The sequence below is a fragment of the Vulpes vulpes genome, chromosome 2 (genome assembly GCF_048418805.1).
Source record: "Vulpes vulpes isolate BD-2025 chromosome 2, VulVul3, whole genome shotgun sequence".
NCBI classification, from domain to species: Eukaryota; Metazoa; Chordata; class Mammalia; order Carnivora; family Canidae; genus Vulpes; species Vulpes vulpes.
Window position 1 is genome coordinate 155,343,571 of NC_132781.1, and position 21,619 is coordinate 155,365,189.

The window sequence follows — 21,619 nt, forward strand, 5'->3', positions numbered from 1 at the left end:
CCTGTCTAATTTCAGGAATAGTTTGTAGTTTTCAGTGCGCAATTCAGTGCACAAAAATAAATATGTCATTATAGTCATGAAAATCATACATAAGTATTTTAAAACAAATGCCATGCTATAGTTTTGGGTCATGTTCAGTCCTCTAGCTGAAGATTTGAGAATTCGATGAGTACTTCTCTGTTATGATGGAGGAAATTGTTGGTGTGGCAAAAGCATAACAAAACACTTCTCAGGTCTTGTTCTCTCCTTAGCTAAAACCTGAGGCCTCAGAAGGCAGGAACAGTGCCTTCTACACCTCCCCTGAAAATGCCTGTCAGTGCACTTACCACTTGGCTATCCACCCACCCAGTAGCCACAATGACTGTTCACAAAATGCAAATTTGATCATCTCTCTTTGCTTAAAACCCATCAAATGCATTGCTATTAGGATAGCTGTTGACGTGTTCTCCAAGGTCAGTGTTATGTTCCCAGTCAATACATCTTAGTAAGTTCATCCCGGCTCCCTCACTGCTCTGCAGTCATTCAGGCCTTCTTTCCATCTTTCTAAATGTTTTTTTCAAACATTTCTAATTGCAGCCTACAGTAAGAAATTTATTTTACGTTGCAACCTGGTTGGCATATATCACAACAAAAGATTTGCAAAGCAATTCTTAGCTTTACTACTTATGCAATACACTCCAGTAGTTTTTATTTTTCTTAGAAAGTTGGCACCCACTTGATTGCTACGACCAATTGATGGAGAACAACATGGATTTTGTAAAACACTGCTCTAAGCCTTCCATTTCTTTGCCTCAGGGTCTTTGCATTTGCTATGCTCTCTGGAAAGCTTTTCTCGTTCCCTCTTCACCTGGATAAATCTTACTTATTCTCAAAGTATGAAATCAAGGATGCTTCTCGCTCACTTGTGCGCTCTCTCTCTCTCTCTCCCTCCCTCCCGTCCACTGCCTGCATTTGAATCCTGGAGATCGTGATGGAAGAGTCAACATTTGCGAAGGGCACATTTCATCTTACTATTGCAAAAGGTACTAATTACACAACTATTTGTGTGACTATCAGTATCTGTCTTCCCACAACGCGCAGACTCTAAATCCTTCGATTATCTTTATCTTCACAGTCCTAGCCTCACTTTGCCATGGCAAGTAGGAAGCACTCAGGAAAAACGTAAGGGAGAAGGAAGAACTTGCCAGAAAGAATCAAAACCTGGAAGCTGGAAAACAGAGCCCGCGTTGACGTCATCACACCGCCCCAGAAGCCCCGCCCTAAAGGCGAGGACACGCCCCCTCGGCGGTCGGCGGTCACGTGGGGCTCAGCGGAGGCGCGCGGGGGAAGCTGGGCCAAGATGGCGACCATGAGGAAGGTGTTGCCGCGGAGACTGGTGGGCTTGGCGTCTCTCCGGGCTGTAAGTGCCCCGGCCCGCCGAGGGGCGGCCCTGCGGGCACCGTGACGGTCGGGGTCGGGGCCCCGGCCCGTGGCGGCTGCTCTCTGAGAGGCCAAGCCGGACAGCTCCTCAAGCCACAGTCGGGAGGGCCTTGGAGTCTTGGATCCTTTGTCCCGCGCAGATCCCTTGAGGGGCACCGGGAGACTGAGGCCTAGAGATGGGGAACGACTTGCCCGGGTCGTAGAGACCTGGGGCGCCATCCCAGGTGTCCTCATTCCGTCCAAGGCTCTTCCCGGCCACCCTGGCGCCTTCTCGCTCTGAGCTTCCAAACTCTCCAAGCTCCTTTGTAGTGAAAATCACGAATAATCTTCCAGTTCCGAGTGGAAAAAAAAGCAAGGTCCCCCCCCCCCCCCCCCGCCTGCGTTTCCAGCCCGTGTTGTGCCTGAGGACACTTGGAGAGCTACGGTAGCGCCAAGGAGGACTGGGGCCGCGTCGGGCCGCGTCGGGCCGTGTGCGACTCCCCTGGAATGGTCCTTCGGGCGTGGGCCCCGGTGTTTACCCCCGCCCCTGCTCAGGGAGTCAGGGGAAGTGCAGCAGAGCTGGTTCCTCAGGGTTGAAGAAATTGTTTCTGCTACAGCTGAAGCTGTGGGTCTTCCAGTGGTGCTGCCACTTTCTAGGTTGAATGACGGTTACTTGCTCTCTGAACCGCAGTTTTCTCATGTATGACACAGGTAAACATTGCCCCAGGGTTCTCTGGAGAGGAAGGGAAACGTAGGTAAAGCATCTGACATCGGTTTAGTTCACAGTAAGTGATAAATCAGTGGCGTTATTTTTGCTTTAAGTGTAGAAAGAGTAAGAAAAGTAGGAGTTACAAATGTGTGGTGGGGGAAATGACACTGTCGTAGCAGTGGGCCCTTCAGAAAACCACTTTTAATGGCTACTAGGCCACCTGCCAGTTGTTAAGGTGTAAAATAAAGATGGTATTTCCAACTTGAAAAACCAAAAAAATTACATGAGATCGTGATGATTATGTGCTTTGAGAAAATTCTGGGTTTAATGAGGTGGTGGTCCTAGGCCATCTGTGGGTTTACGAACCCGCTCTGTGGGTTTACGAACCTAGGCTTGCTATCGGAAACAGATGGTTCAAGGTCAGACTTCTTCACTTGCTAGCTGTGTGATTTTCATCATCTTTCTGAGGCTATTTCTTCCTATATGAAGTTGAGATAATGATAGCCCCTGCCATGTAGGGACTAAACAAGGTACTGATCCTGAAGTTTGCGCTGGACTTCAGTTGGTATTAGCTGTTGGTAGACGTACGCTGTAACTCAGGAGGCCTGGCCTAGGACTTTTGTGGTTAGAGGAGATCATCTAACCACAGAGCTGAGCTGTACAGAGGGAATAAACTAGGTGTTTAACCAAGACCAGAGAAGAATGGGGGGGCAGGAAGGTGGTTTACAGGTTAAAAACCAGGGCTGTAGATCTACAATGCCAGGTTCAGATAATGATTGTGACCAGCTAACCATTTGTGACCTTGGGAAGGTTGCTTAATCTCTGGGCTTCATGTTTTTCACAGTAAAATGGAGATTGTAATTGTACCTACCTAATAAGGTTATTGAGAGGATGATATGGGTTTATATGTAAAAGGCTCTTCTAAGTGCCTGACCAATGTTAAATGCTTAATTAATGTGAATTATTGTTTTATTATTATGTGAAGAGTTGTTATGGGGAAGGAAGTGGAATTAAGTGTGTCCTGTTCTAGTAAAAGGAACTTGGAGGCAGGTCTTGCTTGCTTTCAACAACATCCAATAGTCATCTTTCAAACCCCTGTTATGTCCCAGGGCCTTGGAATTATAGCAACAGATAAAACCAAGTCCCTGCCTCATGCAGCTTCCATTCCAGTGGGATCAGCTTAGGGCAATGTAGCAGCATAGGAACATCCCTGTGGTAGTGACATCCAACTTTCAGGGACCTTCCAACCTAGCCTGTTGACTTCATGAAATTCAGTGGCTCATCACCTTAGTCTCTAGGAAGTTTTCCTGACTGAAAGCGAGGCCAGTTCAGGTGAATTGTTCAAGTTCCAGCTGATTCATAGCCCGGAATGTTTCCTTCCTCAAGGGTTTCAGGAGTTTGGGATCCTTACCAGGTCACCCAGTGCACTTCTCCCCTTGCCCCATTGCAGTTGGGTTTACCCAGATTAAATCTGGTAAATCAAAGTTAATTTGAAGAGTTACAGTATTAAGAAGAACAGAAGAAAAGAGGGAAAAGAAGCCTCATATTGTTTGGTGGTAAGGATGGGCAGATTTGGGGCAGACTTTAATTTTTTTTTTATATAAGATTTTATTTACTTATTCATGTGAGACAGAGAGGCAGAGACACAGTCAGAGGGAGAAGCAGGCTCCATGCAGGGAGGCTGATGTGGGACTCAATCCCAGAACTCCGGGATCATGCTCTGAGCCTAAGGCAGGTGCTCAACCGCTGAGCCACCCAGGTGTCCCTGAGGCAGACTTTAAATGGAGGAGACTCAAAGCCTTTTTTACTGTGTTCAATTTTTGGTGTCCTCTCTCCTCAGACCCACTCCTCGTCATCACCCAGCCTATGACTGTAACAGAACAAGTCATCCTCCAGCCCCAAACCCCACAGAGTCCAAGGCTAACTACTCCTCCCCATACCTGGGAAATGCCCTCCCCTCAGGGCAGCTATGCCCTTCACGCATTTATTGTTTCGGTGACTTTAATGAGTGAGTGCCTGGTTTGTGCCAAGCACAAGGTCACACACAAAGGATGGAACAGAGGTCAAGACAAAGTCTCATAGAGCTTATTCTCATTATTGTTAGTGCTCTGAAGGAATTAGAGGTTTTCTTTAAGGGTAGGGACAGAGGGAGAGGGAGAGAGAATCTCAAGCATGCTCCATGCCCAGCGCGGAGCACAGTGTGGGGCTCAGACTCACTACCCTGAGATCACGACCTGAGCTGAAATCAAGAGTCAGATGCTGGGACACTTGGGTGGCTCAGTGGTTGAGCACCTGCCTTCGGCCCAGAGCGTGATCCTGGAGTCCTGGGACCGAGTCCCACATTGGGCTCCCTGCATGGAGCCTGCTTCTCTGCTTCTCTGTGTCTCTCATGAATAAATAAATAAAATCTTAAAAAAAGAGAGAGAGAGAGAGACGCTTAACCAACTGAGCCACCCAGGCATCCCAGGAATTAGAGTTTTGAAATAGAAAATATTGAGGGTCAGGGGATTGGCAGCTTTACAAAGGGCAGTCAGAGGAAGCCTGTCTGGCTGAAAAGTGAAAAGGAGTCAGATGTGGAAGAGCCAGGTGAAGAGGATTCTGGGCAGAGGGAGCAGTGACCCCTGAGAGGGAGGAAGGCCTTTAGGGCTGCAGTATAGGGATCCCACTCAGGGAGGCTCAAGTGAGAACAAGTAAGGAGCTCACTGGGGGATGTGGGACAGTAGAAACAAGTCATGAGTTCACTGAGATCAGCAGGAACCAAGTGATAAGAACCTTCTAGCCCATAGTGAGTCGGGTAAGGTGATGAATCTGGTTTCTGGCTTAAGCATTAGAATGCATGTGTTGCTTTTTACTGAGAAAGCATGAAGCCAGACAGGGCTTTAGAATTTGAACAGTTCTATTTGGGGACTTCTAAGTTTAGGAGGTACAAACAGGTTTGTGAAAGAAACAACTGAAATGTTCAGCTAGCAGACAGGCAGTTGGAAATGGGCCGGTACTGGGAGCATGATTCTCTTGCCCATTCCTCAGTGAAATACTTTGGTTCTTTTTTTTTCTTCCTTCTAAAACAAACCAAATGTGAGAGTACATAGTGTTTACAGTGAGAAATACTGCTTCTTGTCTCAGTGAAGGTGGATCCGTTCTTTTAGATTTGTCGCCTTGGAGAATTGTGACAATCTCCTACTGTTACCTCTTGTTTCCTCTTTTAAACCGCAGGTCAGCACCTCTTCTCTGGGTACTTTTCCAAAGCAAGTGAAAATTGTGGAAGTTGGGGCCCGAGATGGACTACAGAATGAAAAGGTAAAGATAGAAATCAACCAAAAGAGGTTTTTTGAGCAGTAAGAGTTGCCTGTGGAGGGCACAGCAGGGATGGACGGAGTTATGCAAGATATGATCACCCCACCCAATACAGAGCAAAGTCAGGGAGGCCAGGCAGGCGCATGACAGTAAAGCAATCTAAGATGGCAGAGCAAAAAGTATGGTGTCCCTGGGTCCATCTCAAGGCTTCGTGGAGCAGTGCAGATGGTAAAGGCTGCAGGAAAGTAAGGGGAGTGTGAGGGCATGCCTCTTATCTGGTAATTCTAATTCCATGTAAGGGGACTCATCCAAAGAACATCATGAAGGCCACCTGCAAAGACAGCCTTAGAGATGTTCCTCACAGCCTCATAATGAAACAGTTGGAAACTACCTCAGTGCTCACTGTGGAGAAAGTCCAGATACTTTATTTATTTATTTATTTTAGTCAAGATACTTTAATGATTTCATAAAATGGATTAGGAAGCTGTTACTAATAGAAGACTATGTTAAGTGACTGAAGCAGATTATAAAATAAGATATGTTTTCATTAATTTTATTTTTTATGTAAAGAGACTTTATATATCTGTGGGAACATCTGTCTAGAAAAGGATCTAGAACAGTGCTGTTCAGTAGCACTTGCTGTGAAGATGGAAACATTTTAGATGTGAGCTGTTCTGGACAAGTGGCTATTGAGCACTTAAAATATGGCTAGTGTGGTCGGGGAACTGAAACTTTGTTTTTATGTTATTTAAGTTAATGCAAATTTAAATAACCACATATGGCTAGTGTCTAATGTACTGGACTACACAGATCTAGAATGTCACATTATCAGAGCATTACTAGTGTTATCTCTGGGAGATTTTAAGGATTTTCTTTTGTTTGGGGCACGTTTTCTGAAATTATTGTACATGATTTTTTTTTCAATCATGTACCATCAAGAGAAGCTTTTTATTTTTTTATTTTTTGGAAAGCCTAGCTATAATAGAGCTTATTGATAACAATAAACTGTAAGCTCTGTGAGAGCAGAATCATGTCTGTTCTGCTCACTGCTGTATCCCTAGCACCTAGCACAATTCCTGGAAAATTCTCAGAAATTACTTTTGGGATGGATTAAGGTAAAGCAGTGGGAGAAAGATTGAGAGGGTTGGGATGGAAGGGCCTGGTGAGAAGGACTTGCAGTTCTTGGAATTTTTTTTACCTGATACTGTAAGCACTAGGGAGCCATGGAAGGCTTTTGAGGAGAGTGAAACAATGGAGACTGTTTTAGAAAGATTCCTGTGTGGGATGAATTACTAGAGTGAGACCATGCCGTAGTAGATAGGGGAGAATGATAGATTTGGAAAGAGGGATGCATAGAATCTGGCGAGCAGCTAGGCATGGTAGGGGAGGGATAGAAAGAAGCAATAGGTCAATCATGTGAGGACAAAGTCCTGTGCCAGTTAGGAGACAGTAAGGGGGACAGTGTGATACTTTGGGGGCCCCATCTCATAAGACCCAGACAGAGGGTTAGTCCTCTCTGCCCTTTCAGGCCATGGCACATTGCTCTCAATTTGTTTGTGATGGGGTCATAAATTAACAGTTAAGAAAAAACTTTTATGATAGAAAAATATTGTTTCCATGTAAATATTAACTCCTTTTCAGGAGAGAAGCTGCCTCCACTGCAAAATGCTATCTGGCAAGGATTATGTGTGAATTCGTGTTCATGTTTGGAAGCCGAGATAGTGAAGTGCATGCTGTAGCAGAGCTTTGAACTACCAGGCACTGTATCTAAGACCATTTTATTCCCATCGTTGCTAACCTGTCTTTTCTGGCGTTTCTCTCTCCATTACAGAATATTGTATCTACTTCTACAAAAATCAAGCTGATAGACATGCTTTCAGAAGCAGGACTCCCTGTTATAGAAGCCACCAGCTTTGTGTCCCCCAAGTGGGTTCCCCAGGTGAGCCCCAGCCCTCAGTAAGAAGCATTTCTCAGATGAAAGAGGTGAGGTTTTGCATTTGCTCTGGAAGTAAGGAGAGGTTGGGAACAGAGGTCTCCAGATCTCTGGCTTGGTCTCAGGTGACTTCTAGTAGCATGGTACAGCAGAAAACATCACCTGGAAGGTAGGAGGCATAGCTCCTGTCTTGGCTTTGCCCCCAGCTCACTTGGGGACCTTGAGGTCTTTCCCTCTCCGGACTGAGGGTTACCTCTTGGGCCTCTTCTGGCTCTGGAAGTCTGGAATCTCTAGCCCTGTCTAGAGATGTGGTGTCTGGTTTGTAAAAGGGAAAGACAGACAACAGCTCTTTCATAGAAACAATCATGTGGGAAGAAAGATCCTGTTTCAGCTGAGTGTTAAGTAACACAGAGTCATTCTCAGGAAGTGGCTGCCAGTGTTGTTACTGCTTATGTGAAGCTGGCAGGATTAGCCAAAGAGAGAAATTGAGGGACTTACTGGCACCAGAGAGCCTTCTGGCCCATCAGCGGTCAGGTAGATAGTAAAAGCACGGGGGAGGGTAGCTCTGCAAGAGGACTCATTCTCCAATGGTTCTGGACAAACAGATTTTGTGATAAAAATGTTTTCTCAGGGCACCTGAGTGGCTCAGGCAGAAAGCATCTGCCTTCAGCTCAGGTCATGATCCTGGAGTCCCAAGATCGAGCCCCACATCCGGGTCCCTGCTCAGCAGGCAGTCTGTTTCTCCCTCTGCCCCTCACCCTGTCTGTGTACGCACGTGTTTGCTCTCTCTCTCATAAAAACAAGACAAAACAAAAAAATGTTTTCTCTACCTGAGCTCTCTGCCTGCCTTGGCAGTGACGTGGCCATGTCTCCTTTGGCTCCCAGATGGCTGACTGTGCTGAAGTCTTGAAGGGCATCCAGAAATTTCCTGGCATCAACTACCCAGTCCTGACCCCAAATATCAAAGGCTTCCAGGCAGCGGTAAGAAACTTGATGGCAGAGGTCCCTGAAATGAGATTGATGGCATTGGTCCCTGTCTTGTCGATGGGCCCTAGTCCCTGTCCTGGGCTGTTTGTCTGAAGTAATGATGAGCACTGTCAGAGAGACCCAAGGCAGTCCTGGTCCTCGCACCCTCAGCTCTCTGATCTTAACCAGCTACTTAACCTCCCTGAGCCTCAGACTCTGCCTGTAAGTTAGAGCTGATCATAGTACCTAGTGCTGGGAGGATTTCAGAGGATACGATGCACCTGCGTTACTTGCCAAGAGCCTGGGAGAAGGGAAGCACTTAATAAGTATTAGCTCCATACAAAAAAAAAAAAAAAAGCATTAGCTCCTGTTGTTATTATCCATTCCTCTTTAAAGAAGGTGCTCACACTCCCCACAGGGGTTGCTAGTATCTGCCCTCTTTCTTAGAGGGTTGGACAAGAACATCATTAGGGATTCTGATTCTGAATTTAGGCAGAAAGCTGTTCTTAAGAGTGATGTCCAGGGTGATGATGGCGGCAGCAGTGCTGGTCTTTGGAGGAAGGCCAAGGGTGATGCTGTTTCTTTAATGGAGATATAATTCACTGTGTTAATTTCCATAAGAAAAAAAAAGCTAGGTGGCTTAAAACGTACTCTTTCACAACTCTGGAGGCAACAAGTCTAAAATGTGTTGGTAGGGCTGGTTCCTTCTGAGGGCCAGGAGGACCAATCTGTTCCATGGCTCCCATAGCTTCGGTAAAGATTGGCAGTCCTTGGTGTTCCGTGGCTTGTATACCTCATTCCCATTCCCGCCTCCATCTTCACTGGCCTTCCCCTCTGCATGTGTCTTCACGTGGCCTCCGTTTTAGAAGGACGCCCCTCATATTGGAGTCAGGACCGCTGTGACCTCATTTTAACTAACAATTTCTACACCCACCCTATTTCCAGATAAGGCCACATTCTGAGGTGCTGGGGATTGGGACTCCTACAGATCTTTTTTGAGGAGGACATAGTTCAGCCCACAGTACTTGTGTATTATAAAATTCGCTGTAAGAAAAGGGCTTTGCCACGCTGGTGTTCCTCAAAGAGAAGAAGGCTGAAAGGAATTCACCGTGCTGTTGGCAGGTTGCTGCTGGAGCGAAGGAGGTGACCATCTTTGCAGCTGCCTCGGAGCTGTTCACCAAGAAAAACACCAATTGCTCCATTGATGAGAGTTTACAGAGGTCCGACGACATCTTCAGGGCAGCTCGGGCCGCCGGTATCCCTGTGCGTGGGTGAGTCAAGACTGCCTTTCCCTCAGTACCATTCTGGAAGGGGGCCAGGCTCTGACTCCAGCCACCCTCCCCCCTACAAACTCCTCATCCGGGCCGCACGCTGCCCATACTCCACATCTTTCCTCAAGCAGCTGTGGTCAAATCCTGGCAGGTGCTTTCTCCAAATTTGGTTTTGGGGTCAGTTCACCAGAGGAATCCAGCAGGACTGGGCACTAACTGGGGTTTGTGGAGGCCAGATGAATCCCAGCTCCACCACCTCCTCTTCACACGTCTAAAGAGCCCCCTTGGCCTCTAGGTCTCCAACGTCACATCTTTAATGGCAGGAATGCCAGGCGTTATCCAGTTTGTTATCTAACTGTGACCTCACAGTCTCCCAGCAGGGAGGGCTGTCCTTGCTTCCAGATGACAGCTGGCTCAGGAAGGCTGAAGGGTGAGGTTGCCCCACTGTCCACACTGCAGCCGAGTGCTCTTTCAGAAGTGCACATCTGATCACCTCACTCTCTGGTTAAAAACCTGTCAATGACTCCCCGACTTCGGGCTTTTCAACCTGTTTGTAAGACCCTGCCTTTCTCTGCAGCCTCCTCATTCACTGTTCCTCACTTTCCAGCCCCATCTCCTCAGCACACTGCATTCCAGCTTGACTGGAACTTTGTTCCTTGTGTCACATGCTCCCACTCTCTCACCTCTGGGCCTTTGCACGTGCTTTCCATAGACTCAGCACTGTCTTGCTCCTACGTCCTATTTGCGCTAACTCCTGCTCATCCTTCAGATCCCCACGGGGAGGCCAGCTTCTCCAGGGAGCTTTCTCTATCTGTCAGCTGGTGTGGTGCCTCTTGTCAGGCTCTCCTGGCCCCCTGGACTGCATGTTGGCTTCTACCCTGCCCCCTCTAGATCATGCACCCCACGAGGGCAGAGCCCACACACCAGTGTTCCTGGTGGGCTTCTTCCCGCATCACAGGGCCAGGACACTCAGGAAGTGAGGGTGGATGGCTGGGTGGGTGCGTGGGGAAGCAGGGGCTCCTAGGGTCTGCCTGACTCCCAAGCCTGTGCTCATTCCTCATCATCTCCCTTGTCCTTGTTCAGTAATGATTGGAGTACAAGGGGCAGAAAGAAGTTTGAGAAAACACCTTGAGATCTTTGAGCCTGAAATTACATGTGTGATGCCTCTCACAGGCAGAGCAGTTTGTAGACTCTGAAAGGCTTCAGTGGGGCCTTAGCTCCAGCAGAGCAGGTAGGAACAGAAGCCCACCAGGACCCAGACATCCAGACTCCTTCCCACAGCTTGCAAGTTGTGGTGATCAGGCCCGTGCCCAGTGGTCCAGCCACAGGCTGTGCTGCTCTGCCTCTGGCTCTCTGTGCCTCGGCTGTTCTGCCCTTCGTTCTGTGGCTTGAGCACACCCAGGGCCTCTGCACTGTTCTCTCTCTGCCTGGAATGCTCTTCCAGGGACTCTCCCACCACCTGTTCCCCTCCTCGGCTCCCACATCACGGCCTCTGAGGCCTTCCTGGGTCACCCCGGCTCCTGTCAACCTCCTCTAGTTGCTCCTGCCACATCCCCTATTCTTCCCTTCATTGCGCATTACTCTGAGATCATCGCACCCTTCCCTTTGGTTGCTCTTGTATCGGCTCTCTCCCTAACTGGAAATCACCTTTGTGAGGATTGGGACCTTGTCCCTCTTGTTCACTGCGTGACCCGGTGCCTGGCACATAGTGGGCAACTCAGGAAATATCAGTTGAATAAATGAGTGTGTGAATCCTTGGGCAGCCCACTGGAGCAGCTGATCCTTGGCCCCAGGCCAACCCAGCCCTTTTGTTCCTTCTTGGGTTTCATCTGTCCTTGATCCATTCCTGTGAACAGAGGCCCCAGCTGCCCTTGTGGCACATGTTCTGCTTTATCTCACTACCATTCGGCTCAGGTGCCTCCTCACTGGAGCCAGCGGCCTAATAGGCGCCCCCCCTGCCCTGCCCTGGCTCTCCACTGCCCCCTCCTGGCATTACGTGGCATTCCCTTCGTTCTGGCTCCACAGTATTGACTTGGCCTTTCCCCCAGGCATTTGACCTGCCCTACTTCAGGGATGTGTGTCTGTGTCAAACAGCTACCCTGCGTCAGCCCTGCTGGGGAGCTCAGGGGCACTGACACCATCCCTCCCCTGTCCTCCCACAGGTATGTCTCCTGTGTGCTTGGATGCCCCTATGAAGGCAAGATCTCCCCGGCTAAAGTAGTTGAGGTGTGTGTATGTTGGGGCAGGGGTTTTCTGTGGGTTGTCTACCTTGCCTGCCCCTGAGCTTCCCCTCGCCACCCTTTCATGGTGGGTCACTGATGTCATTCCTTCTCCCGCTCCTTCACTAAGTGCCTCTGGGAGCGCAGCCCAGCACCTGCTCCTGGAGTCCTGCCTCCCAGCTTGGCCTGATGCCTCTGAAGCCTTCCCCTCTGCCCCAGCCTGAAAGCCTCTGATTTGGTTTCCAGTCTGGTCCATGGCAGGTGATAGTTGAGGTGATCTGAGGAAGGGCTCCGTACCCCGGCTCCCTGCGGTTCCTCGCGGTGGTCGGAGGGGCCATGGCCTCCGAGTCCTCTGAGCTGTGACCAGGTCAGCACTGGAGAGTGCAGCGTGGGAACTGAGTTTGAGCAAGCCCAGAGCTTATGCTGCTTGATTGTCAGTGTCACCCTGCAAATTTGGTGGTGTTAATGCTATTCCATTTCTTTTTTTTTTTTTTTTTTTTTTGCTATTCCATTTCTAAAGCAAGGTAGCAGACTAAATAATTTGCCACATGGCTTGCAGATGGTGACTCTAGGTCTCAACCCCCACTTTACCTCCAAACCCACCTGCTCTTCCTGCACACGGGGTAGCAGCAAGGAGAGCATGGTGCTGACTGCGCTCCCGTCTCTGCCTCCCCTCCTGTCCCACCAGTCCTCAGTCCTCATTGCCTCCCCACAGAGGCTCACCACGACTCTCGGCTCTCAGAAGAAGCAGTGGAAGCTCCAAAAGGATCAGCCCTTTGCCAATGCCCCACAGCCAGGGAGCCGCTGCACTGGGCTGGTACCCTAGTGTCTGCTGCTCCAGAGCCTGCTCCTTTGCTGCAGCCTCTGCCTCCACCGGCTGTCCTCAGTCGGCTGCCTGGGCACTGAGGGACTCACTGTACCATCTACCCGGCACACCTCCATTGAGTGTCACCTGTGTCCCTGGCCCTGTCACACCCTCCACCTTCTCTGGCAGCTCATTGTGGAGGCAGCATCCCCTCAAGTGGGGCATATGCTGCACTGGTTATTCAGTGACTTTCGGGATTTGCAGATGAGCTTCTAAAAGTTGAAACAGTTATGTACTTTTATTAAAAATATGTATCTAGCACCTCAGACCCACGAAATCATAGATCTTAGGTGAACTTACTGATTCCAGGACTTGGCTCTGACACTGTATAGGGGCAGTAAGAGTGGAACGAGGTCCAAGGCACAGCAGCAGGAGAGGGCAGGAGGATGTCATGGGGCTGCAGTGCAGGGCCGCTCCAGTGACCAGCTCTGTGCCCTCACGTCTCTGCTTTCTAGTGAGTAGATTGGGGAATATAGTTCCCACTCAGTCATAAGGAGCCCATGATCTGACAGGAATTTGGGGTTTCAAACAGGGCGATGTTCTACACAGGCCCAGGACCCCTGTGTCTGAGGTCCGAAGAATCCGATGTCCTCCAAGTACTTGCTTGCCTCCCCAGGTCACTAAGAAGATATACTCAATGGGCTGCTATGAGATCTCCCTGGGGGACACCATCGGTGTGGGAACCCCAGGGGTTATGAAGGACATGCTGTCTGCGGTCATGCACGAGGTTCCTGTTTCTGCTCTGGCCGTCCACTGCCATGACACCTATGGCCAGGCCCTGGCCAACACCTTGATGGCCTTGCAGGTATTCAGGACATGAGTCCACTCTCCTAAAGGGCTTAGTGGCAGGACAGCTAGGTTCATGTGTTCTTTCAGCGAGTGTTCATGCATAGCTGTGTGCCAGGCCCTGGGCCGGCCACAGTGGACACAGACATGTGACCCTGGCCTATGAGAGTGTGTTAGGGAAGACAGGCAAGGGAGTTTCGTGATAATCCCCATGCGTTCTGACAGATCACGTGCAGGGAGGAAGCACACGGCCAAGGAAGGCCTGCATCCCAGCAGGGGAGGTCGGAGAACATTTGCCAGAAGAGACCTGAATGAGGCTTGGAGAGTGTGAGGAAGTTAAGCAGTTGGAAAAGGGAAGCAGGAAGCTGACAGCCCTGTGCTATAAGGCTGAGGTGGGGCTTGGGGGAGGATGCACACCTCCGCCTAGTGAGTACGGTGACTGTGCACATGCACGTGGGGAGCCCTCGCAAGGAGACGGGAAGTGGAGAGGCAGGCAGAGGTCACTCCAGGGGACCCTTTCATGCTGTTCCCAAAGATTGAACTGAGGCTTCAGATTGGGTTTCCTTTAAGGTTTGTTCTTGTGGGCTGGCCACCCCTTAGAAGGAAAGTTCTGAGTGTCTGACCACAGGCTGGGTCTGTGTCTTGGGTCTGACCTTGCTGTCACACTGGTTGAAGTCTGGCCTGTTGTCTTTAGGTTCGCTAAAGCAATCCTGGGCCATCTTTGTTTCTTGGTTGGTTTGTGTTTTTCCTTTTTTATTTCTTAGTGGGGTTTTTTTTCTTCTTCTTTCTCTTACCTCCTGGAGGCTCAGGTCTCTAAGCCACGTGATTCGGTAACTTTCTGGGTTTGGTTTCTCCATTGTAGCTGTCCAGGTTAAGGTCTGATGGGGGAGGAGAAAAAGGAACAGTCATAGGGAGAATGGCTGGTACAGACCCAGGGAAATGAGATAAGCCCCCTGGGCTTAGAGACCCGACCTGAAGTGAGAGCAGCCTCAGGCTGGGGTGGTGGGGTGGGTAAATGAGTCACGGTAAACAACAGGGGCCTGAAATAAATCTCAGCTGTGGGAGGCACTTCCTTTGAGTTTGTGATCCAGAAGGGCCTGAGGAGACGTCTCATGGTGAGGAGTTGAGCATGGAAGGAATGAGGGAAGATACCCCTGGCAGAGGATCCGGTGTCCACAAAAAAGATGCACACTGTTGAACTAAAAAGAGAAACATTAACAGAATCCTTAGCCAAAGTAAAGAACTTGTTGGAATTTCAGGGAGTTGATTGGGAGGTTTGCCAAGGAACAGCTTTGTAGGTTCTGAGCCCCACAATGACACCCACATTTCACCATCCTTGTGTTTCCAGATGGGAGTGAGTGCGGTGGACTCTTCTGTGGCAGGACTTGGAGGCTGTCCCTATGCACAGGGGGCATCTGGAAACTTGGCCACTGAGGACCTTGTCTACATGCTGTCTGGCTTGGGCATTCACACGGTAAGCGCGCCTGCCCCCTAGTGGCGACAGCCCCGAACTGACTGGAACCATCCCTGAAGGCAGAGGACAGAGCTGATGGTTTTGTTTAGGGGTTTTTTGGTGATAGGGCAGTTACCAGGTAACAGAGAGGCACCAAGGTGTAGGGAAAGGGCCACATCTATGACCTGAGTCCCTTCCCTCTGGATCTTTGTTCCGTGTAGAATGAGGGCTGGAGAAGGAGATGGCCCTCCCCAGAGCTCTGTCAGAGTCGGTGAGGGCCCTCGGTGGTGGGTTGGAAGCCGTATTGCTTCTGAACTTTGGGACCAGGTGGAACTTGGTTTAAACTCTAGTCCTGCCATTGACAGGCTGTGTCACTTAACAAAGGGCTTCACCTCTGTGGGCCTAAGAAACAGGAATGCTGACAGCACCTCTTGTGGGCCTGTAGTGAGGACTAGGTAGGACAACGGACACACCTGTGAGCTCCTGTCATGGACGGGTTTTCAGGGTGGCCCTTTCAGGTAGTGTGTCCCCCCCACCTCCCAATCCATGCCGCCTGGCAGTCCGCTACTTCAGTACACACTTGTCGACGACTGCAGGCCAGGTCCTATGCAGGGCTCTGGAGATGGGGACTGAACAAGACTGTCGAGACCCCTGCGCTCTCTGGTGGCAGCACCGGACACCAATCCACAGACTAAGGCATCTTCTACAAGGAGAGTCCCAGGGGTAACCCCAGACGGCAGGAGGCTAGGCCTTGCAGGCAGGGGCAGTCCCGGCATAAGAGGGACCTGTACTCTCAGTATCACGGTTTTCTGTCGTCTGATATTTCCCTGGGCGTTGCAGGCATGTCATGACCTAGTGTGTTGTTTCTCAAAGGGTGTGAACCTCCAGAAGCTCCTGGAAGCTGGAACCTTTATCTGCCAAGCCCTGAACAGAAAAACCAGTTCCAAAGTGGCTCAGGCTATCTGTAAACTGTGAGTCCCTTTGGGGGACTCTGTGGGAATAGGGGCACACATGAATGATTCGGGAAAGGGCACATGGGAATGAAATGAACAGGAGCAGGCACCTGCCTGGCAGGTCTGCACCTAGGTCTCTCCTGCAGAGGGGAGGTGGGAGGTAAGGGACAGGAGCTGCTTGGCCCCAGGCCCTCCCTGCCAGACCCTGGTCGGAGTCAGAAGCCTGAGCGCCTGCAGGTCTCCTTGGATCCACCGGCCCAGGAGTTGAAAGCCTGGGGGCTCCCTGGAACCAAGTTCCCTGGTGCTGAGGCCTCATCTCTGGGTGAAGTCGGTCAGCTAGCTACACAGCCTGACCCTGCTGTGGCCCTGGGGCCATCGCTGAGTGCGGAGAGCAAAGGGGCCTGGAGGAGTTATTCCCAGGCTGGCAGAGGGCCTTTGCGGAAGGGCTTGAGGGCTGAGCTGCTCTGCTGACCACCTGCCAACCCTTCCAAGCGTCTTTGGAAAATGTCCCCTCTGAACATGATATTTGAACACAGCTTATGTAATTAAAGGTCTGATGACACGGAAGCATGCGGTACTGCTGTTGTGCAGGTGTGTGTGCATGGGGGGCTACGGCGTGGCGTTCCGGAGGGCCATGTAGACGCGGATCTTCTCCATTTCCCCGCCCGAGCCCCGCATTCATTCCTGGACACCAGCGGCTGCGGGCAGGCTCAGGCGTGGCCAGGACACCCTGACAGGTGGGGGCGCGGGCGGGGGCGCTGCCGTCCGTCCGGCCGCCGCTTCTGCGCTGTGGCTGCTCACGCAGGAGGCCACGACTGTGCCCCACCTTTCCTCTCGACAGAAGCACCTCACCTTGTGGCGAGTCTGGCGGGCAGGGTGCGGACACGGCGGCCCGGGCGGAACCGAGCGCAGGCCGCAGCGCCATCCCCCGGGCCTCCGCGCCAACCCGGCCGGGCGCGGGGGCCGCAAACCAGCCCTCCCGGAGCCAGCCTCCTCCGGCCGGGGCCGGTTTCCGGCGGGGCCGCCTCCGAATGGGATCGGCGGACACGCAAGGCTGGGGGGGAGGCGGTGCGCGCGGAGCCCGGCTCGTCCGGCCCGCCCTCGGCCCGCGGCTCCCTGGGGCCCGCGCCTCCGCTCCCGCCCCGGCCCCGGCCCCGGCCCCGGCGTCGAGCCGCGCAGGCGCCCTGACGCCGCGGCCCTTGGTCCTCCCGGCGCCCCGTAGCCCGCGCTCCCGGGTGACACGTTTCCTTGGGGGCGGGGAGGGGGCGGGGCCGGGCGGGCCGTCGGCTCTTAAAGGGGCCCGGGCCCGGGGCGGGGGAGGCGGCGCCGCTGGAGGCAGCGCGGGGCGCGCGGTCCGGAGCAGGTTCGGGAGGCGAGTGGGTGGGGGGCCTGGCGGGCTCGCGAGGGGCCGGGTGGGCTGCGGGGAGCGAGGGAGGACGTGGGGGGTCCCGGTTGCGTCCTGGGCAGGGTCCCAGTAGGGCGGGCCCTGCGGCTCCCTGCTCCCGCCGCCCTGGCTGGGCGGCCCTGGTTCATTCATTCCCGACCCGGGGTCTCCGAGCTCGGACCCCGGAGAGCCACGGCCCCAATCCCAGCCCGACGCCCACCGCCGCCTCCCCTCCATTTTGCAGACTGGGGACACCGAGGCGGCCACAGCCGAGGGGTCACCCCGCCGGTGGGGGGGCGAGGCTGGGCTCACCAGCCTTCCGGCCTCCTGGGGTCCCCCCGCGACCCCTCTGCGGGCTCCCGCCTGGCGGAGTGGGGGTGGGGCGGCCTCGGCGCCCGGAGCAGAGTCCAGCGCGGGGCGGGGGGCGGGGGGCGGGGGGAGGGCGAGCTGCTCGGTGCGAGGCTGGCGGGCCGGAGCCCGGCTATCTCCGCTGTGTGTCCTCGGGCAGATTCCCTCCCCTCTCTGACCTTAGTGCCCTGGTGGGTAAAGCGCCAGCAGCACACCTGCCTCGTCAGGAATCCAGGGGGATAACGCAGAAGCGGCGCTCGGTGCAGTGGGCGGGAGTGGACGCCCGGAGGCAGAGGGAGGCAGAGGGAGGCAGAGGGAGGCAGAGGGAGGCAGAGGGAGGCAGAGGGAGGCAGGCAGGCGGCCGGCCGGCCCCGCCGAATGAAAGACCTCAGTGTCTGGAGCCCGGAGCCCTCCCGCGGCCCCCCCACCCCAGGCCGCAGAGTTTGTTCAGGGCGGAGGTGCACACCTGGCAGTGGAGCCGGGACCGGGGCCACGTCTACAGCCCCGGCTGCGTGCCGCCTGAGGTGGGGTGGGATCCTCGGCTCCCAGCGGGCAGTGACCCAGCTGGCCCTGGCCCCCGCTGCTGGGTGCGGCCCCCTCCAGGACCTCGGTGCTGCAGCCTGGCACAGCACCCCACCCTGGGGCCATTGGCTGTATTTCCTGCTTCCTCCCAGCTGACTCTTGAGGGAGAGGAGTCGGGGGCAGCCTGGAGCAGGAAGTCCTCATCACTGGGCGGCTCACACCAGTGAGGGCACAGGGACTGCGAAGGCCCGAATGCGAGCAGAGCGCCTCTTCCTGGGCTCTCGCTCATCCTCTCAATCCCAGGTGCGCTGGGCCTGACACCGTGGTGCCTGCGCATCGGTCTCCCGCCCGTAACGTGACAGGCTTTTCAGGTCCCCTCACTTAATCCTCACTGCCACATGATGTTTGTACAATAAGCTCCAACTCCTAGAGATGGAAACTGAGGCCAGGAGAGGATAACTGCTGTAAGGCCAGAAAGAGGTGGTATCCAGACTCGGCCAGGGGCTGATTCAGAGCCACCCTATTAACTAGGACACGCTACTGCCTCCCTCCGACATTAGACAGAGGCCCTGAGCAGGCCGTCTCGGCCACCTCCAACACTATATTCTGGGCCAGGTACCATGGCAGAGAAGGTGCTGGTGACAGGCGGGGCTGGCTACATCGGCAGCCACACAGTGCTGGAGCTGCTGGAGGCCGGCTATTTGCCCGTGGTCATCGACAACTTCCACAATGCCATTCGTGGTGAGCACGGGGGTCCGGGGCCAGGGCTTCAAGCAGGGATGGAAGGAACCGTGGGTCCCGCCTCCACCTGTGGGTGTGGGTCAGTCTCGTCCCCTGGGAGCCCAGGACCTGTGTCCTCCTTTGATGGCCTCCTCGTGCCCAACCAGGAAAGGGCTCCATGCCGGAGAGCCTGCAGCGGGTTCAGGAGCTGACGGGCCGCTCTGTGGAGTTTGAGGAGATGGACATCTTGGACCAGGCAGCCCTCCAGCGTCTCTTCGAGAAGGTGGGTCCTGCAGGCAAGGGGGCCTGGCCGAGGGCCAGGCCTGTAGAGCAACAACCTCTGACCCTGGCTCTGCCCCTGTAGCACAGCTTTACGGCAGTCATCCACTTTGCGGGCCTCAAGGCCGTGGGAGAGTCCGTGCAGAAGCCTCTGGATTATTACAGAGTTAACCTGACGGGAAGCATCCAACTGCTGGAGGTGAGACGTGCGGCAAGGGCACAGACACCAGGAGGCCCCCACCAGGCAGGTGTGCCAGACACAGTGGATGAGGGCCCGAAGGGGAGGGTCAGGCAGGGGGCCCACGCTGTATCACCTTAGATCCCGGTCTCTACATCTCTGCCTCCATCTCCCCACCTACAAGCCGCAGCCCCTCTCACTCATGGGGGGGGGGGGGGGACGTGTGAGGCCGAGGCCCCTGACACTGCTCCCCCCACCCACCCGCCGGTGGCCAGATCATGAGGGCCCATGGGGTGAAGAACCTGGTATTCAGCAGCTCAGCCACCGTGTACGGGAACCCACAGTACCTGCCCCTGGATGAGGCCCACCCCACAGGTGGCTGTACCAACCCCTACGGCAAGTCCAAGTACTTCATCGAGGAAATGATCCGGGACCTGTGCCAGGCAGACAAGGTAAGGGCCCGCCCTGCCCCAGCCTGGGTTCCACTCACGGACTCAAGGCCTCCCACGAGGGATCCCTGGGTGGCGCAGTGGTTTGGCGCTTGCCTTTGGCCCAGGGCGCGATCCTGGAGACCCGGGATCAAATCCCATGTCGGGCTCCTGGTGCATGGAGCCTGCTTCTCCCTCTGCCTGTGTCTCTGCCTCTCTCTCTCTCTCTCTCTCTGTGTGTGTGACTATCACAAATAAATAAAAATTTTAAAAAAAAATTAAAAAAAAAAAAAGGCCTCCCACGACCTTGAGGGTGGGATCCTGAGCACTGCCCACCTAGGCAGAAGTGGCAGGGACTTGCCCACCAGTCAGAGCACTGGGTGGACAGACACAGACCAGGCACAGAGGGGACATGGGGTAAAGTGCTCTGGATTCAGCCTGGACACAGCCAGCGCATCACCTGATCTGTGTCCCACAGGCCTGGAACGCAGTGCTGCTGCGGTACTTCAACCCCATAGGCGCCCATGCCTCGGGCTGCATTGGCGAGGATCCCCAGGGCATCCCCAACAACCTCATGCCCTATGTTTCCCAGGTAAGGGAGAAGGGGAGGGTCAGGGGATGGGGTGGCCCTAGGACTGAACGAAACAGCTGGTGCCAAGGGCCTGGGAAGAGCTGACCGGACTTCCACCCCAGGTGGCAATTGGGCGACGGGAGGTGCTGAATGTCTTTGGTAATGACTATGACACGGAGGATGGCACAGGTGAGCCCAGGACCATGAGGATCCAGGAGTGGGAGCCAGGGGCCAAATGGGGTCAGACAGACACTCTGCTGAGCACCCCCCTGCACCCAACCACCTCCTCCGCAGGTGTCCGGGATTATATCCATGTTGTGGATCTGGCCAAGGGCCATATCGCGGCCTTGAGGAAGCTGAAGGAGCAGTGTGGCTGTCGGGTAGGGAGAAAGAGGCGGTCCCAAGGGGGTAGTTAGTCCAACCTGCTCTCTAACGCCGCCCCCTCTCCCGGGCAGATCTACAACCTGGGCACGGGCACGGGCTACTCGGTGCTGCAGATGGTCGAGGCCATGAAGAAGGCTTCTGGGCAGGAGGTAGGCCAGCTGCCCCCCTGGGCTCCCCTCCCATGAGCCTCCCTGATGGGCTCCTTTGCCTGCCTTGGTGCTGGGTGACTGCACCTACATTTCTGAGCCTGGTGGGCAGCCAGGTAGCTGAGGCCAGGGCCAGCTAAGACCACTTCATCTCTGGCAGATCCCATACAAGGTGGTGGCACGGCGGGAAGGTGACGTGGCTGCCTGTTATGCCAACCCCAGCCTGGCCCTCAAGGAGCTGGGCTGGACAGCCGTCTTAGGGCTGGACAGGATGTGTGAGTCTCTGCCCCATCCTCGGCCCCCACCCCGACCCCTGGGAGGAGTCAGGGGCTGGGGGGGCTGACTGGGTCTGAGCATGCCCAACCTGGGCTGCCCGAGCTGGTGGATCCCAGCGTGGCCTCTCTGCGCACTTGCCCATCACAGGTGAGGACCTGTGGCGCTGGCAGAAGCAGAACCCTTCAGGCTTTGGTGGCCAGGCCTGAGGCTCTCCCCTGCCACACATAGGAGAGGAGACAAATGACAGCCTGCTCTCCGGCCTCTGGTGGGCACCCATGGCCTCAGCCTCCCTACCTCAAGCCCCAGCTGGGCCTGCTCAGCCCGCCAGGCACAAGGCCCAGTGCTGTGCTGGGCAGGAGTTGGGGCTCGAGCCCTTCAGGCTCCAGGAAGCATCGGGACCACCAGAAGCGAACGGGGGAGCAGGGGCCCTGGGACAGGCACTAATTTATACTGCTCTGAAAGAGCTTCCCAAAGTATTTAAAATAAAAGTTTTTTAACATTGGGACAGAATTCTTGCACGTGGTCACTCTCTACCC

The 21,619-nt window shown here is 53.9% G+C and overlaps 2 protein-coding genes and 1 long non-coding RNA gene across 10 annotated transcripts; 2 read left to right on the forward strand and 1 right to left on the reverse strand.

Moving 5' to 3' along the window:
- Positions 1-1,244: 1,244 nt before the first annotated feature.
- On the forward strand, positions 1,245-16,414 carry HMGCL (3-hydroxy-3-methylglutaryl-CoA lyase). Of its 6 annotated transcripts, none has more exons than XM_072750786.1 (10): positions 1,309-1,399; positions 3,558-3,663; positions 5,321-5,404; positions 7,233-7,340; positions 8,220-8,315; positions 9,423-9,571; positions 11,734-11,797; positions 13,272-13,460; positions 14,790-14,915; positions 15,768-16,414. In XM_072750786.1, exons 4-10 carry the CDS (start codon positions 7,272-7,274, stop codon positions 15,867-15,869), a joined length of 795 nt encoding a protein of 264 aa, XP_072606887.1. In that variant the 5' UTR covers positions 1,309-1,399; positions 3,558-3,663; positions 5,321-5,404; positions 7,233-7,271; the 3' UTR covers positions 15,870-16,414. The 6 variants fall into 6 exon arrangements, with proteins under 6 accessions (XP_025868226.2, XP_072606887.1, XP_072606885.1 ...); XM_072750784.1 differs by having other exon boundaries at positions 1,312-2,109; positions 3,494-3,663; XM_072750787.1 differs by having other exon boundaries at positions 1,315-1,643; positions 3,494-3,663.
- On the reverse strand, positions 2,005-14,542 carry LOC140597986 (uncharacterized). The gene is made up of 4 exons (XR_012000104.1): positions 14,414-14,542; positions 14,236-14,319; positions 8,165-8,340; positions 2,005-2,131 (listed from the first exon to the last, which is right to left on the reverse strand). It is a non-coding gene; the product is annotated as an uncharacterized lncRNA (long non-coding RNA).
- Positions 16,415-17,137: 723 nt separating the features above from the next.
- Positions 17,138-21,593, forward strand: GALE (UDP-galactose-4-epimerase). 3 transcript variants are annotated; one of them, XM_026012438.2, is made up of 11 exons: positions 17,138-17,210; positions 18,717-18,842; positions 18,989-19,104; positions 19,186-19,299; positions 19,554-19,730; positions 20,185-20,298; positions 20,400-20,466; positions 20,572-20,657; positions 20,733-20,810; positions 20,968-21,082; positions 21,231-21,593. In XM_026012438.2, exons 2-11 carry the CDS (start codon positions 18,722-18,724, stop codon positions 21,287-21,289), a joined length of 1,047 nt encoding a protein of 348 aa, XP_025868223.1. In that variant the 5' UTR covers positions 17,138-17,210; positions 18,717-18,721; the 3' UTR covers positions 21,290-21,593. The 3 variants fall into 3 exon arrangements, with proteins under 3 accessions (XP_025868223.1, XP_072606883.1, XP_072606884.1); XM_072750783.1 differs by lacking the exon at positions 17,138-17,210 and adding an exon at positions 18,254-18,404; XM_072750782.1 differs by having other exon boundaries at positions 20,400-20,657.
- The last annotated feature ends 26 nt before the right edge of the window (positions 21,594-21,619 follow it).

Coding starts and splice junctions, on each gene's coding strand:
- HMGCL (XM_026012441.2), top strand. CDS start 1,340: ATGGCGACCATGAGGAAGGTGTTGCCGCGGAGACTGGTGGGCTTGGCG. Junction 1,400..5,320: donor GCTTGGCGTCTCTCCGGGCT/GTAAGTGCCCCG, acceptor TTTAAACCGCAG/GTCAGCACCTCTTCTCTGGG. Junction 13,461..14,789: donor ACACCTTGATGGCCTTGCAG/GTATTCAGGACA, acceptor TTGTGTTTCCAG/ATGGGAGTGAGTGCGGTGGA.
- GALE (XM_072750782.1), top strand. CDS start 18,722: ATGGCAGAGAAGGTGCTGGTGACAGGCGGGGCTGGCTACATCGGCAGC. Junction 19,731..20,184: donor ACCTGTGCCAGGCAGACAAG/GTAAGGGCCCGC, acceptor TGTGTCCCACAG/GCCTGGAACGCAGTGCTGCT. Junction 20,811..20,967: donor AGAAGGCTTCTGGGCAGGAG/GTAGGCCAGCTG, acceptor CATCTCTGGCAG/ATCCCATACAAGGTGGTGGC.